Source organism: Anas platyrhynchos, chromosome 37 (assembly GCF_047663525.1).
Source record: "Anas platyrhynchos isolate ZD024472 breed Pekin duck chromosome 37, IASCAAS_PekinDuck_T2T, whole genome shotgun sequence".
Classification (NCBI taxonomy): Eukaryota; Metazoa; Chordata; class Aves; order Anseriformes; family Anatidae; genus Anas; species Anas platyrhynchos.
In genome coordinates, this window is record NC_092625.1 from 3,661,602 (window position 1) to 3,674,844 (window position 13,243).

The following is a 13,243-nucleotide window of genomic DNA, read 5'->3' on the forward strand; positions in this document are numbered from 1 at the left end:
ATATGGGTGTATTGTATTCTGATTCGCATTCAATCAATAATCCATACTGTATAAATCTATCAATTCTCTCTTTAATTCCTTTCCTATCTTCTGTCCTCAAAGGATATTGCTTAACCTTAACGGGTTTCTCTCCTGGCTTTAATTTAATAATTATTGGGGTCACATTATTAGCTCTTCCAGGGACTTGAGTGGCATCCCGTGGGTGGGATCCCACAGCACAGGGGATGAGAGTGACCGAGAAGGAGCGGCAGAGAAGAAGTGCTGTAGACTGACCATAGCCCCCATTCCCCCGTTCCCCTGCGCCGCTCAGGGGGAGGTGGAGGAAGAGGGTGGATGGGGGTGAAGGTGCTTTTGTTTTTTTTTTTCCTTTGTTTCTCACTTCTCTCGCTTGTTAGTAATCGGCAATAAATCTTACTATCTCCTTATGCTGAGTCTGTTTTGCCCGTTATAATAATTATGACATGATTTTCTTGTCCTTATCTCAACCCTTGAGCCCTTTTCACATATTTTCTCCCCATTCCTCTTTGAGGAGGGGGAGTGAGAGAGCGGCTGTGGTGGAGCTCGGCTGCCCACTCGAGCGGAACCATGACAGGTGTGTCCACACTTCCCCTAATTTTTGCCATTCTTATAATGTATATAAATGGTCACCATTTGTTCACCAAATAACCACAACTGCTAACTTTCCATTAATGCTCTTAGCCTCTGTTGTTATAGCTTCGGACCAAGGCCACTCACCATTCTCTATTATCGTAGAGGCACCTTCTTGAATCACAATTACAATTCATAAGCCATAGAAATAAAACAAGTCTATTAACTAAATTCCTGCTAACTATAGTACTAAATACTCCTGACCGTAATGTCCTCATTTTGTTCAACCGAGCTTTAGTTCAGTTCACCGTCACCTGGCGTTACTTCCCAGGGAGTTCTAGAACTTTCTTCACATGAGAATGGTGAATGCAGGCACTCTCTTGATCTTAATTGCGGTGAATTTTATAAGAAGCACCTGGTATAGTCCTTCCCACTGTGGTTTCAAAGTTTTCTCTAAGCTTGTTACCTCTCAAGCTTTGGCAGTCCTCGTGGGGAAAGCCTCTGGCCATCCTGGAAAGGTATCTGTTAACACCAGTAAATATTGAAATCCCCTTTTCTTGAAAGTTCAAAAAAGTCAATTTGCCACTGTTGCCCAGGCCCATGGCCTTTTCCAGTTTGGCCCAGTTTTGGTTTGGGGGCATTTTGGAGGTTAGGCTGGAAACAAAGATCACATTGTTAAGTCATGTTATATATGGAGTGGTAATTCGTGTTGAGAAAATGGTTGATATTAATAAAGAAGGTGGAGATTTGGGAGTGTGGCCATGGGGGTCAGAAAGCCCAGTGGATGAGATAACATTGGACTCTAAACGATAAGGCCATCAGGAATGTAAAAGAGTTTAGAGGGAACAAAGAAGGGTGATTCAGGAGACTCCACGCAGTCTCAGGTTGCTTGTTCTCCAGCTGTTAAGGCATGTATGTTTCTGGGTGTTTGCTGTTGCTGTTATATGCAAAGTTGTTTGACCAATGAAAAGTTGTTTTTGAAAAGGACAGCTGTGGGGAGAAGGGTATAAGAGAGGAGCCTGCCCTCAAGATAAAAGAAAAAGGCAACGCAATGTAATGAAGTTATGTCATCAATAAAGAAGAAGAAAGAAGGAGGGGCCATGGGCCCCTCTGCTGCCACAGCCATCGCAGGCCTTTGCTGTTGCTCCCCCTGGTGACCTGGACGTGCCTTTTGGCCCAGGACCTATTGGCCTTGAAAAGGAGATGGATGTGCTTTTCTTTGATCCGGGAAGAACGGGATCCATAAGGCCGAAAGAATGGAAAATGGAGACTAAGTTATGGAACTTAAAGGATTGTTTGTTACCTATCCTGATTGTATGTATGTATGTATGCACTGGGAGCACTGGTTGTGCTACTGGTTGCACTGAGGAGGTTACTGGGGAGTTACTGGGGCCACTGAGCAGGCTAATGGGAGCACTGGTTGTGCTACTGGTTGCACTGAGGCGGTTACTGGAGGGCTACTGAGGGCACTGGAGGGCTACTGGGGGCACTGGAGGGCTACTGGTTGCACTGAGGAGGTTACTGGGGAGTTACTGGGAGCACTGGGAGGCTACTGGGGCCACTGAACAGGCTACTGGGAGCACTGGTTGTGCTACTGGTTGCACTGAGGAGGTTACTGGGGAGTTCCTGGGGGCACTGGGAGGCTACTGGGGCCAATGAGCGGGCTACTGGGAGCACTGGTTGTGCTACTGGTTGCACTGAGGAGGTTACTAGGGAGTTACTGGGGGCACTGGGAGGCTACTGGGGCCACTGAGCAGGCTACTGGGAGCACTGGAGGGCTACAGGGAGCACTGGTTGTGCTACTGGTTGCACTGAGGAGGTTACTGGGGAGTTACTGGAGGCACTGGGAGGCTATTGGGGCCACAGAACAGGCTACAGGGAGCACTGGTTGTGCTACTGGTTGCACTGAGGTGGTTACTGGGGAGTTACTGGAGGCACTGGGATGATACTGGGGCCAGTGAGCAGGCTACTGGGAGCACTCTTTGTACTACTGGTTGCACTGAGGAGGTTCCTGGGGAGTTACTGTGAGCACTGGCAGGCTGCTGGGAGCACTGGAGGGCTACTGGGAGCACTGGTTGTGCTACTGGTTACAGTGAGGAGGTTACTGGGGAGTTCCTGGGGGCATTGGGAGGCTGCTAGGGCCACTGAGCAGGCTACTGGGAGCACTGGAGGGCTACTGGGATCACTGGTTGTGCTACTGGTTACAGTGAGGAGATTACTGGGGAGTTCCTGGGGGCACTGGGAGGCTACTGCGGCCACTGAGCAGGCTACTGGGAGCACTGGTTGTGCTACTGGTTGCACTGAGGAGGTTACTGGGGAGTTACTGGGAGCACTGGGAGGCTACTGGGAGCACTGGTTGTGCTACTGGTTGCACTGAGGAGGTTACTGGGGAGTTACTGGGAACACTGGGAGGCTACTGCGGCCACTGAACAGGCTACTGGGAGCACTGGAGGGCTACTGGGAGCACTGGTTGTGGTACTGGTTGCACTGAGGTTACTGGGGAGTTACTGGGGCCACTGAACAGTCTACTGAGAGCACTGGTTGTCCTACTGGTTGCACTGAGGAGGTTACTGGGGAGTTACTGGGGGCACTGGGAGGCTGCTGGGAGCACTTGCAGGCTACTGGGAGCACTGGTTGTGCTACTGGTTGCACTGAGGAGGTTACTGGGGAGTTACTGGGGGCACTGGGAGGCTACTGGGGCCACAGAGCGGGCTACTGGGAGCACTGGTTGTGCTACTGGTTGCACTGAGGCGGTTACTGGCGAATTAATGGGGGCACTGGGAGGCTACTGAGGCCACTGAGCAGGCTACTGGTTGCACTGAGGAGGTTACTGGGGAGTTACTGGAGGCACTGGGATGATACTGGGGCCACTGAGCAGGCTACTGGGAGCACTGGTTGTGCTACTGGTTGCACTGCGGAGGTTACTGGGGTGTTACTGGGAACACTGGGAGGCTACTGGGGCCACTGAACGGGCTACTGGGAGCACTGTTTGTGCTACTGGTTGCACTGAGGAGGTTACTGGGGGCACTGGGAGGCTACAGGGGCCACTGAGCGGGCTACTGGGAGCACTGGTTGTGCTACGGGTCGCACTGAGGAGGGTTCTGGGGAGTTATTGGGGGCACTGGGAGGCCACTGGGGGCACTGAACATGCTACTGGGAGCACTGGAGGGCTACTGGGAGCACTGGTTGTGCTCCTGGTTTCCCTTAGGAGGTTACTGGGGAGTTACTGGGAGCACTGGGAACCTACTGGGGCCACTGAGCAGGCTACTCGGAGCACTGGAGGGCTACTTCGAGCACTGGTTGTGCTACTGGTTGCACTGCAGAGGTTACTAGGGAGTTACTGGGAGCACTGGGAGGCCACTGGGGGCACTGAGCAGGCTACTGGGAGGACTGGAGGGCTACTGGGAGCACTGGTTGTGCTACTGGTTGCACTGAGGAGGTTACTGGGGAGTTACTGGGAGCATTGGGAGGCTACTGGGAGCACTGGAGGGCTACTGGGACCACTGGTTGTGCTACTGGTTGCACTGAGGAGGTTACTGGGGAGTTACTGGGAGCATTGGGAGGCTACTGGGAGCACTGGAGGGCTACTGGGACCACTGGTTGTGCTACTGGTTGCACTGAGGAGGTTTCTGGGGAGTTACTGGGGGCACTGGGAACCTACTGGGGCCACTGAGCAGGCTACTGGGAGCACTGGTTTTGCTACTTGTTGAACTGAGGAGGTTACTGGGGAGTTACTAGGAGCACTGGGAGGCTAGTGGGAGCACTGGAGGGCTACTAGGAGCACAGGTTGTGGTACTGGTTGCACTGCGGAGGTTACTGGGGAGTTACTGGGAGCACTGGGAGGCCACTGGGGGCACTGAGCAGGCTACTGTGAGCACTGGAGGGCTACTGGGAGCACTGATTGTGCTGCTGGTTGCACTGCGGAGGTTACTGGGGAGTTACTGGGAGCACTGGGAACCTACTGGGGCCACTGAGCAGGCTACTGGGAGCACTGGTTGTGCTACTTGTTGAACTGAGGAGGTTACTGGGGAGTTACTGGGAGCACTGGGAGGCTAGTGGGAGCACTGGAGGGCTATTAGGAGCACAGGTTGTGGTACTGGTTGCACTGCGGAGGTTACTGGGGAGTTACTGGGAGCACTGGGAGGCCACTGGGGGCACTGAGCAGGCTACTGGGAGGACTGGAGGGCTACTGGGAGCACTGGTTGTGCTCCTGGTTGCACTGAGGAGGTTACCTGGGAGTTACTGGGAGCACTGGGAGACCACTGGTGGCACTGAGCAGGCTACTGGGAGCACTGGAGGGCTACTGGGAGCACTGGTTGTGGTACTGGTTGCACTGAGGAGGTTACTGGGGAGTTACTGGGAGCATTTGGAGGCTACTGGGAGCACTGGTTGTGCTACTGGTTGCACTGAGGAGGTTACTCGGGACTTACTGTGAGCACTGGGAGGCTACTGGGGCCACTGGGCAGGCTACTAGGAGCACTGGTTGTGCTACTGGTTGAACTGACGAGGTTACTGGGGAGTTACTGGGGGCACTGGGAGGCTACTGGAGCCACTGAGCAGGCTACTGGTTGCACCGAGGTGGTTACTGGGGAGTTACTGGGGGCACTGGGAGGCTACTGGGGCCACAGAGCGGGCTACTGGGAGCACTGGTTGTGCTACTGGTTGCACTGAGGCGGTTACTGGCGAATTAATGGGGGCACTGGGAGGCTACTGAGGCCACTGAGCAGGCTACTGGTTGCACTGAGGAGGTTACTGGGGAGTTACTGGAGGCACTGGGATGATACTGGGGCCACTGAGCAGGCTACTGGGAGCACTGGTTGTGCTACTGGTTGCACTGCGGAGGTTACTGGGGTGTTACTGGGAACACTGGGAGGCTACTGGGGCCACTGAACGGGCTACTGGGAGCACTGTTTGTGCTACTGGTTGCACTGAGGAGGTTACTGGGGGCACTGGGAGGCTACTGGAGCCACTGAGCAGGCTACTGGTTGCACCGAGGTGGTTACTGGGGAGTTACTGGGGGCACTGGGAGGCTAATGGGGCCCCTGAGCGGTCTGCTGGGAGTACTGGTTGTGCTACTGTTTGCACTGTGAAGGTTACTGGGGAGTTACTGGGGGCACTGGGAGGCTATTGGGGCCACTGAGCAGGCTACTGGGAGCACTGGAGTGCTACTGGCAGCACTGGTTGTGCTACTGGTAGCACTGAGGAGGCTACTGGGGAGTTACTGGGGGCACTGGGATGCTACTGGGGCCACTGAGCAGGCTACTGGGAGCACTGGTTGTGCTACTGGTTGCACTGAGGAGGTTTCTGGGAGGCTACTGGGAGCACTGGTTGTGCTACTGGTTGCACTGAGGAGGTTACTGGGGAATTACTGGGGGCACTGGGAGTGCTAATCCCAGGGGGAGGCTAATATGGGGGCGGGGTTAATATGAGGGCGGGGCTAATACACTGGTGGAGCTAATTCAGGGGGTGGGGCTAATCTGGGGGGGTGACAATAACTCAGGGAGTGGCGCTAACCCTAGGGACAAGCTAATCTGGGGTTGCTAATCCAGGGGGCGGGACTAATCTGGGGTTGAGTTTGAGCTAGAGGGCGGGGCTAATCCAGGTCTGAGGTTGATGCGGGGGTGGGGCTAATCCAAGGGTGGGGCTAATGCAGGGGGAGGGGTAATCTAGGGTGGTCAGGGTAATCCAGGGGTAAAATTCAACCTGGGGATGGGATGGGTGGGTGTGGCTAATCCAGGGGGAGGGGCTAATCCAGGGCTGTGGCTAACCCAGGGGCTGGTGCTATTCCGTGGGTGGGGTTAATATGGTGGTGGGGCTAATCTGGGGGCAGGGTTAATCTGGGGAGGTTGGGCTAATCTGGGGGTGAGGTTAACCCAAGGGGCGGGGCTAATCTGAGGGTGAGTTTAATCTGGGGTTGCTAATCCAGGGGTGAGGCTAATCTGGGGGTGAGTTTGACCTAGGGGGTGGGGCTAATCCGGGTCAGAGGTTAACCCAGTGCGTGGGACTAATCCGAGGGTCGACAACAAATTGGCGCCCGAACAGGGACCGGTCTGAACGGGATTTGGACACTGCTGGCAGTGATCCAGGGCCATGGTTGGACGGAATAAGGGAAGCCGGTCCTGCAACGCAGCCCAGGAGGTGGAAGGGACAAGAATCCCCGCACCCGCGTCGGGAAGGTGAAAGGGACGTGGAGTCCCCGCACCCGGGAGAGGATCCCGCCGGTCACGCGTCGCCGAGGTCTGCAGCTCGGAAGGTGGAAGGGAGTCCCCGCAGCCGGGATGAGCCTATATAGGGTCCCGCCGGAAAAGCGCCGCCGAGGTCTTTGCAAAGGCTGCAACCGACGTATATAAAGGTATGAAGAGACAAGTGGCGTATTATTTGCTCAAATGCTTTTTAGAAAAGAGGAGCATTTCAGTTATAGATTGTAAACCGTCCTACTGACCGAGGGTCTTCACCGCGACCGCGTTGTTTTCGCTGTGGGATCCCGGGACATAGGAAACGAGAGTGCAAAACGAAATCAGTGTGGTGTCAGAACTGCCAATCCAATACGCACAACACAGCGACCTGTCGGCGTGGTGCGTCGGGAAACGGCCGGAGCAGCGGGAAGGACCTCCGACCGGCCACCGGAGGGAGCCTCGGCTTGGACTTGGCAACAGCAGTAGATGTAACGCTATTGGACTCTAAACCCACCAGGGTAAGGACAGGAGTTATGGGACCAGTTACTGTCAATGGTGAAACTGCAAATTGAGGCATTGTTGGACACTGGCGCAGATGTGACAATAATCAGCGCGCAAACTTGGCCACCGCATTGGCCTACATTCGAATCCAGTACCACTGTAGCAGGAGTAGGAGGTATGACTATTGCTCGTCGATCACCAGTACTGCAATGGACAATAGGTGACAAAGTTGTAAAATGCAGTGTATCTGTCTTACCGTTGCCAGATGGAGTACAAGCACTGATAGGGAGAGACATTCTTGCTCTTACGTCAGACCACCATTTATAGGTATGACCATTGCTTGGACTTTCCCAATCCCACTAAAATGGAAAACTGATGAACCTATGTGGGTTGAGCAGTGGCCGCTAAAACGGGAAAGTCTAATACATGCTCACGGACTAGTCCATGGGAGCACTGCAACCTGGTCTACCTAATCCTGCTATGATACCAGAGGGTTGGCATTTATTGATTGTGGATCTGAAAGACTGTTTTTTCGCCGCAACAGCTACTGAAGCACCACTGTCACCCTTTTGCAGAGCTCGGGAGGCTCATGCTATTTATTTTTCACCAGAACGCTAAGGGACTTGCGCGGGCTTACAAACTGTCTAGAGCTGATGCGCAGGCGATAGTAAAAGCTTGCCCAACGTGTAGTCATTACAGTTCGGGAGTGGTAATCGGAATCGGAACAAACCCGAGAGGGATTAAAACCAACGAAGTGTGGCAAATGGACGTCACTCATGTCACAGCATTTGGCAGATTGAGGTATCTGCACGTAACGATAGACACTTATAGTCACATGATTTGGGCTACACCGCAGCCTGGGGAAAAAGTTCGGGATGTACGACGTCATCTTGCCAGTTGTTTTGCAGTAATGGGAGTACCACAAACCATAAAGACAGATAACGGTCCAGCCTATGTTAGTGGGCCACTTAAGCGATTTATGGAACTGTGGGACATTAAGCATATAACTGGTATTCCACATTCACCAACCGGTCAAGCTATAGTAGAAAGGGCTAATGGAACAGTTAAGCAGTACTTGGAAAAGTTTAAAGACATTACAGATGTTAGTGAGAGGGTGGATAAAACCTTATTTGTTCTCAATCATTTGTGTGTATTTGGAGATGACGAGGAACCACCTGCGACACGTCATTACATTAAGTCTGAAAATGATAATAAATGTATTATGAGAGTACTGTACCGAGATAGGAAAACGGGACAATGGCTGGGGCCTGCTGACGTGATTTATATGGGGTGAGGTTATGTGTGTATCTCTTCCCCTACAGGGCCAACCTGGGTGCCTGGTCGATGTGTTAAACCAGCCATTGAAGAAAAGTCATCAAGTATGAATAACAGCAACCATGGCTGATCTAACAGCACAAGGGATTCTGGTTGCGTTATCTTTGACAATGACGGTTGGACGTAATAGTGCCATCCTAAGCAAAATCGATCCTCAAACCAATATGTGGGTCACTTGGGCAAATCAAACCGGACAAAGTTCATTTTGCCTATTCCTCGCTTCTGCGTCTGATCCTTTCGTTGAAATGGTTAAGGGATCATACGCAAAAAATTGTAGTACAAGATAGTTGGTTTGAAGGTTGGTTTAAATCTGGTTTTGGGAACATGGGTGGATGGTTTTTCTTAGCTAAAGAGGGACTTTGCTTTCTACTTATATTGATTATAGTTGCTGCACGTATAATCTTTAACTGCCTAACTAAGAAACTAGAGCAACTCACAGAGAGGGTATTTGTTGCGCAAAATAAAAACGGGGGAATTGTAGAGGAATGGTTAAGTGAAGTAGGACATGTGGATGCTGAGCAGTTGGGAGACAATGGGTTAACCCATGTTCCCTGCAGGTTAAGAAGCATGAGGTGACGCGGCGCACGCTGCACGACCCGCTGAGCTTCTCGGAGCGCTTCAGCGCGGCGGCGCGGGCGGCCTGCGAGGGGCTCATGGCCAAGGACCCCGGCGCCCGCCTGGGCTTCCAGGCCGGGAGCTGTGCCCAGCTCAAGGCGCACCCCGTCTTCGCCGCCGTCAGCTGGGGGCGCCTCGAGGCAGGTAACCCCCCACCCAGGGGTGCTGGGGGGGCTGGGGGTGGGGGTGGTGCAGGAGGGGTCTTTGTGGGTGCTGGAGGAGGGGTATGGGGGCGGTGGGTGCTCCAGGAGGGGTCTTTCTGGGTGCTCCAGAAGGGGTTCACCTGGGGGTTGGGTGCTCCAGAAGGGGTCTGGGGGCAGTGGGTGCCACAGGAGGGGTCCCAGTGGGTGCTGGGTGCTCCAGGAAGGGTCTGGGGGCAGTGGGTGCCACAGGAGGGGTCCCAGTGGGTGCTGGGTGCTCCAGAAAAGGTCTGGGGGCAGTGGGTGCTGCAGGAGGGGTTGGTTTGGGTGGTGGGTATTCTGGAAGGGCTCTTTCTGGGTGCTCCAGAAGGGGTTCACCTGGGCGTTGGGTGCTCTAGAAGGGGTCTGGAGGTGTTGGGTGCTGCAGGAGAGGTCTGGGGGCAGTGGGTGCTCCAGAAGGGGTCTTTCTGGGTGCTCCAGAAGGAGTTCACCTGGGGGTTGGGTGCTGCATAAGGGGTCCCAGTGGGTGCTGGGTGCTCCTGGAGGGGTCTGGGGAGTGGTGGGTGCTGCAGGAGGGGTTGTTTTGGGTGCTGGGTGCTCCAGAATAAGGCTTCATGGGTGCTCCAGCATGGGTTCGTCTGGGTGCTGGGTGCTTCAGAAGGGGTCTGGAGGCAGTGGGTGCTGCAGGAGGCGTCTGGGTGTGGTGGGTGCTCCAAGAGGGGTCTTTCTGGGTGCTCCAGAAGGGGTTCTTGTGGGGATTGGTTGCTCTTGAAGGGGTCTCAGTGGGTGCTGGGTGCTCCAGAAAAGGTTGTTTTGGGTGCTGGGTGCTCCAGAAGGGGTCTTTCTGGGTGCTCCAGAATGGGTTCACCTGGGGGTTGGGTGCTCCAGAAGGGGTCCCAGTGGGTGCTGGGTGCTCCAGGAAGGGTCTGGGGGCAGTGGGTGCCACAGGAGGGGTCCCAGTGGGTGCTGGGTGCTCCAGGAGGGGTCTGGGGGCAGTGGGTGCTGCAGGAGGGGTTGTTTTGGGTGGTGGGTGCTCCAGAATAAGGCTTTCTGGGTGTTCCAGCATGGGTTCACCTGGGTGCGGGGTGCCCCAAAATGGGGTTCCCAGTGGGTGCTGGGTGCTCCAAAACTACCCCTGGGTGGGCATTGGGTGCTGGGGGGCTACTGGGGGCATCACGGGGAGACGGGGGGAGTACTGGGGGTACTGGGGGGCTACTGGGAACACTGGGGGTGTACTGGGGGTAGCAGGGGAGTCCTGGGGGGCTATTGGGGGTACTGGGGTGTACTGGAGGGGTACCTGGGAATACTGGGGGGGTACTGGGGATATCTGGGATTATGGGGGGAGTACCTGGGGGTACTGGGGCGGTACTTGAGGATACTGGGGGGCATCTGGGGATACTGGGAAGTACTGGGGGGGGGGTCCTGGGAATACTGGGGGGTACCTGGGGATACTGGGGGTTATGGGGGGGGTACTTGGGGATACTGGGGGATAGTGGGGGGGTTCCTGGGAATACTGGGGGGTACCTGGGGATACTGGGGATTACTGGGGGGGTACTTGGGGCTACCGGGGGATACTGGGGGGGTTCCTGGGAATACTGGGGGTTACCGGGGGATGCTGTGGGGGTGCTTGGGGGTACTGGGGGTACCAGGGGAGGGGTAGCAGGTTGCCATTGGGGGGTGCCTGGGATGCTCGGGGGGCACCGCTGGAGACCCCCCAAGCCCAGGCTGGGGGTGTCCCCTTTTTCTTTCCCCCCCCAAAAAAAAAAAAAACTTTGCAGGCCTGGTGCCCCCCCCCTTTGTGCCGGACCCCCGTTGGGTGTACGCCAAGGACCTGGGGGATGTGGGGGCCTTCTCGACGGTGCGGGGCGTGGAGCTGGACGATAGGGACGTGGCGCTGTGCGACGCCTTCGCTTCGGGGACCGTCCCCGTGCCCTGGCAGGAGGAGCTGATCGAGACCGGCATCTTCCAGGAGCTCAACGTCTGGGGGGGCCCCGGGCAGCTGCCCCCCGACCTGGACCCCAACGCCGCCCCCCCCAGGAGGAAGCGCTCCTTGGAGAAATGTGGGTGTCTTTGTCCGTGGTAGATTTTTTTTTTAATTTTTTTTTGAATGATAGGAAATGAGGTCAGAAGCTCCTCCCAGGTGGACAGCATGGCTGCTTCTAGGTCACCCAGCCCACCATGCCCAATTGCTGACCCCATGAGCCATGGGGATGGGGAACGGGCCCCCTAAACACACTCCTCATGCCCCCGATGATGGGTTCTAGGTCACCCAATGCCACAACACGCCGCTGGCGTCATTTCCTGACCCAAAAGGATGAAAATCAAGCCAACAACCACTCCCGGCTTCCCCCCATGACCGGTTCTAGGTCTCCCAACCCCTCCCAGCACCCCCCAGCCCCACACCGAGCCCCCTTCCTAGCGGCCAAGGGAGCCCCCAGCAGCGACCCGACGCTCTCCAACATCTGCATGAGGCCGATGGCGTGGAGCAGCCGCCCGGCGCCCATCACCTCGGCCACGCCGGTGAACTGCAGGGGCACCACGGCGCCGCCGCAGAACCCGTAGACCAAAACCAAGGCCAGGAGACCCCCGAAGGACGTCCCCAAGGGCAGCAGCAGCAGCGCCAGCCCCGTCAGCGCCGCCCAAGCGAAGAGGTGGTGGAGCAAAGGGACGGCCAGGCGGGGGGCCAGCCAGCCGGCCAGCACCCGCCCGCCGCCATCGCCTGCCCGGCCTGGTGCTCGGTGCACCCCACCTCGTGGGCGCGGGCCGGCCCGTGGACGTGGGGCACGAAGTAGCCGGCGTCCACCAGCACGAAGGCCAAGGAGTAGCGGAGGAAGGGGCCGTGACGCAGCAGCCGCCACAACCCCCACCGGCCCCGCGCCGGCCCCGGCGACTCCTTGGGGGTCTTGAGAGGCCGCAGCAAGGCGCCGGCCACCAGTAGGTTGAAGGAGATGGCGGCCATCACCAGCAGGGTCCCCCGCCAGCCGTAGGCGTCCAGTAGAAGAGGGACCAGAGCTGCCAGGACCAGCCCCAAAACGCTGGCCCCCGACATGGCCGAGCCAGTGGCCAGCGCGCGCCGCGCCGGGAAGTAGCAATTGAGACCGGCATCTTCCAGGAGCTCAACGTCTGGGGGGACCCCGGGCAGCTGCCCCCCGACCTAGACCCCAACGCCGCCCCCCCCAGGAGGAAGCGCTCCTTGGAGAAATGCGGGTGTCTTTGTCCGTGGTAGATTTTTTTTTTTTTTTTTTTTTTTGGGGGGGGTCAGGCCCAAATTACCAGAATTGGGGGATCAGAAATGGAAGGGGGGGGGCACCCATTTGGGAATCCTAAATGTTGGGGAACCACCCCAGAACCCCCAAAATGTGGCGGGGACACTTTTAGTATCATACATGTGGGGGGGGCTCTTTGGGCAGCTCAAAATTGTCCCCCCACCCCCCACCCCGGGAACTTCAAATGTGGGGGGCTTTGAGAACGCCAAAATTGGGAGTTCGGCCCCAAATCGCAGCCCACCCCCCTCCCCCCCCCGGTCAGCTTGCATCAAAGACACCCCAAAATGGGGGGGGGGGACACAACCCAAAAAAACCTCCAAATCCCCCCCAAAAAACAAACGGAGGGACTCCATCTATTTGGGGGGGGGTTACCCCAAAACCCAAGCTCTGGGGTAGCCCCCCCCAAATGGGAACCCCCCTCTCAAATGTCGCCCCCCCCCCCCCCCCCCCCGACCCCAAGCAGATCTCAGGGATCCCCCAGCTCTGTGCCACCTCCGGGTCCCTCTATTTTACCCCCCCCCTTTACCTCAGGGGGCTTCGTGGCCCCCCCCAACTCAGGGAAACTTTGGGGGGGCCCCGAGCTCCCCCCCCCAACACAATAAAGGTGGTGGATGCTGCAGCG

General features: G+C 56.4%; 2 protein-coding genes across 2 annotated transcripts; one reads left to right on the plus strand and one right to left on the minus strand.

Moving 5' to 3' along the window:
* Nucleotides 1–6,425: 6,425 nt before the first annotated feature.
* Nucleotides 6,426–11,785, plus strand: LOC119714870 (rhodopsin kinase GRK1-like). The gene is made up of 2 exons (XM_072032232.1): nt 6,426–9,359; nt 11,134–11,785. Exons 1-2 carry the CDS (start codon nt 9,254–9,256, stop codon nt 11,436–11,438), a joined length of 411 nt encoding a protein of 136 aa, XP_071888333.1. The 5' UTR covers nt 6,426–9,253; the 3' UTR covers nt 11,439–11,785.
* LOC113840468 (monocarboxylate transporter 13-like) lies at nt 11,677–12,974 on the minus strand. The gene is given in 3 exon segments (XM_072032216.1): nt 11,677–12,077; nt 12,080–12,478; nt 12,962–12,974. Coding segments are annotated over 3 exon segments (813 nt in total).
* Nucleotides 12,975–13,243: the final 269 nt, after the last annotated feature.

Excerpts from the sequence above, each read along its gene's own strand:
- LOC119714870 (XM_072032232.1), top strand. The coding sequence starts at position 9,254 with ATGGCCAAGGACCCCGGCGCCCGCCTGGGCTTCCAGGCCGGGAGCTGT. Across the intron at positions 9,360-11,133 it reads CTGGGGGCGCCTCGAGGCAG|GCCTGGTGCCCCCCCCCTTT; the intron begins GTAACCCCCCAC and ends AAAACTTTGCAG.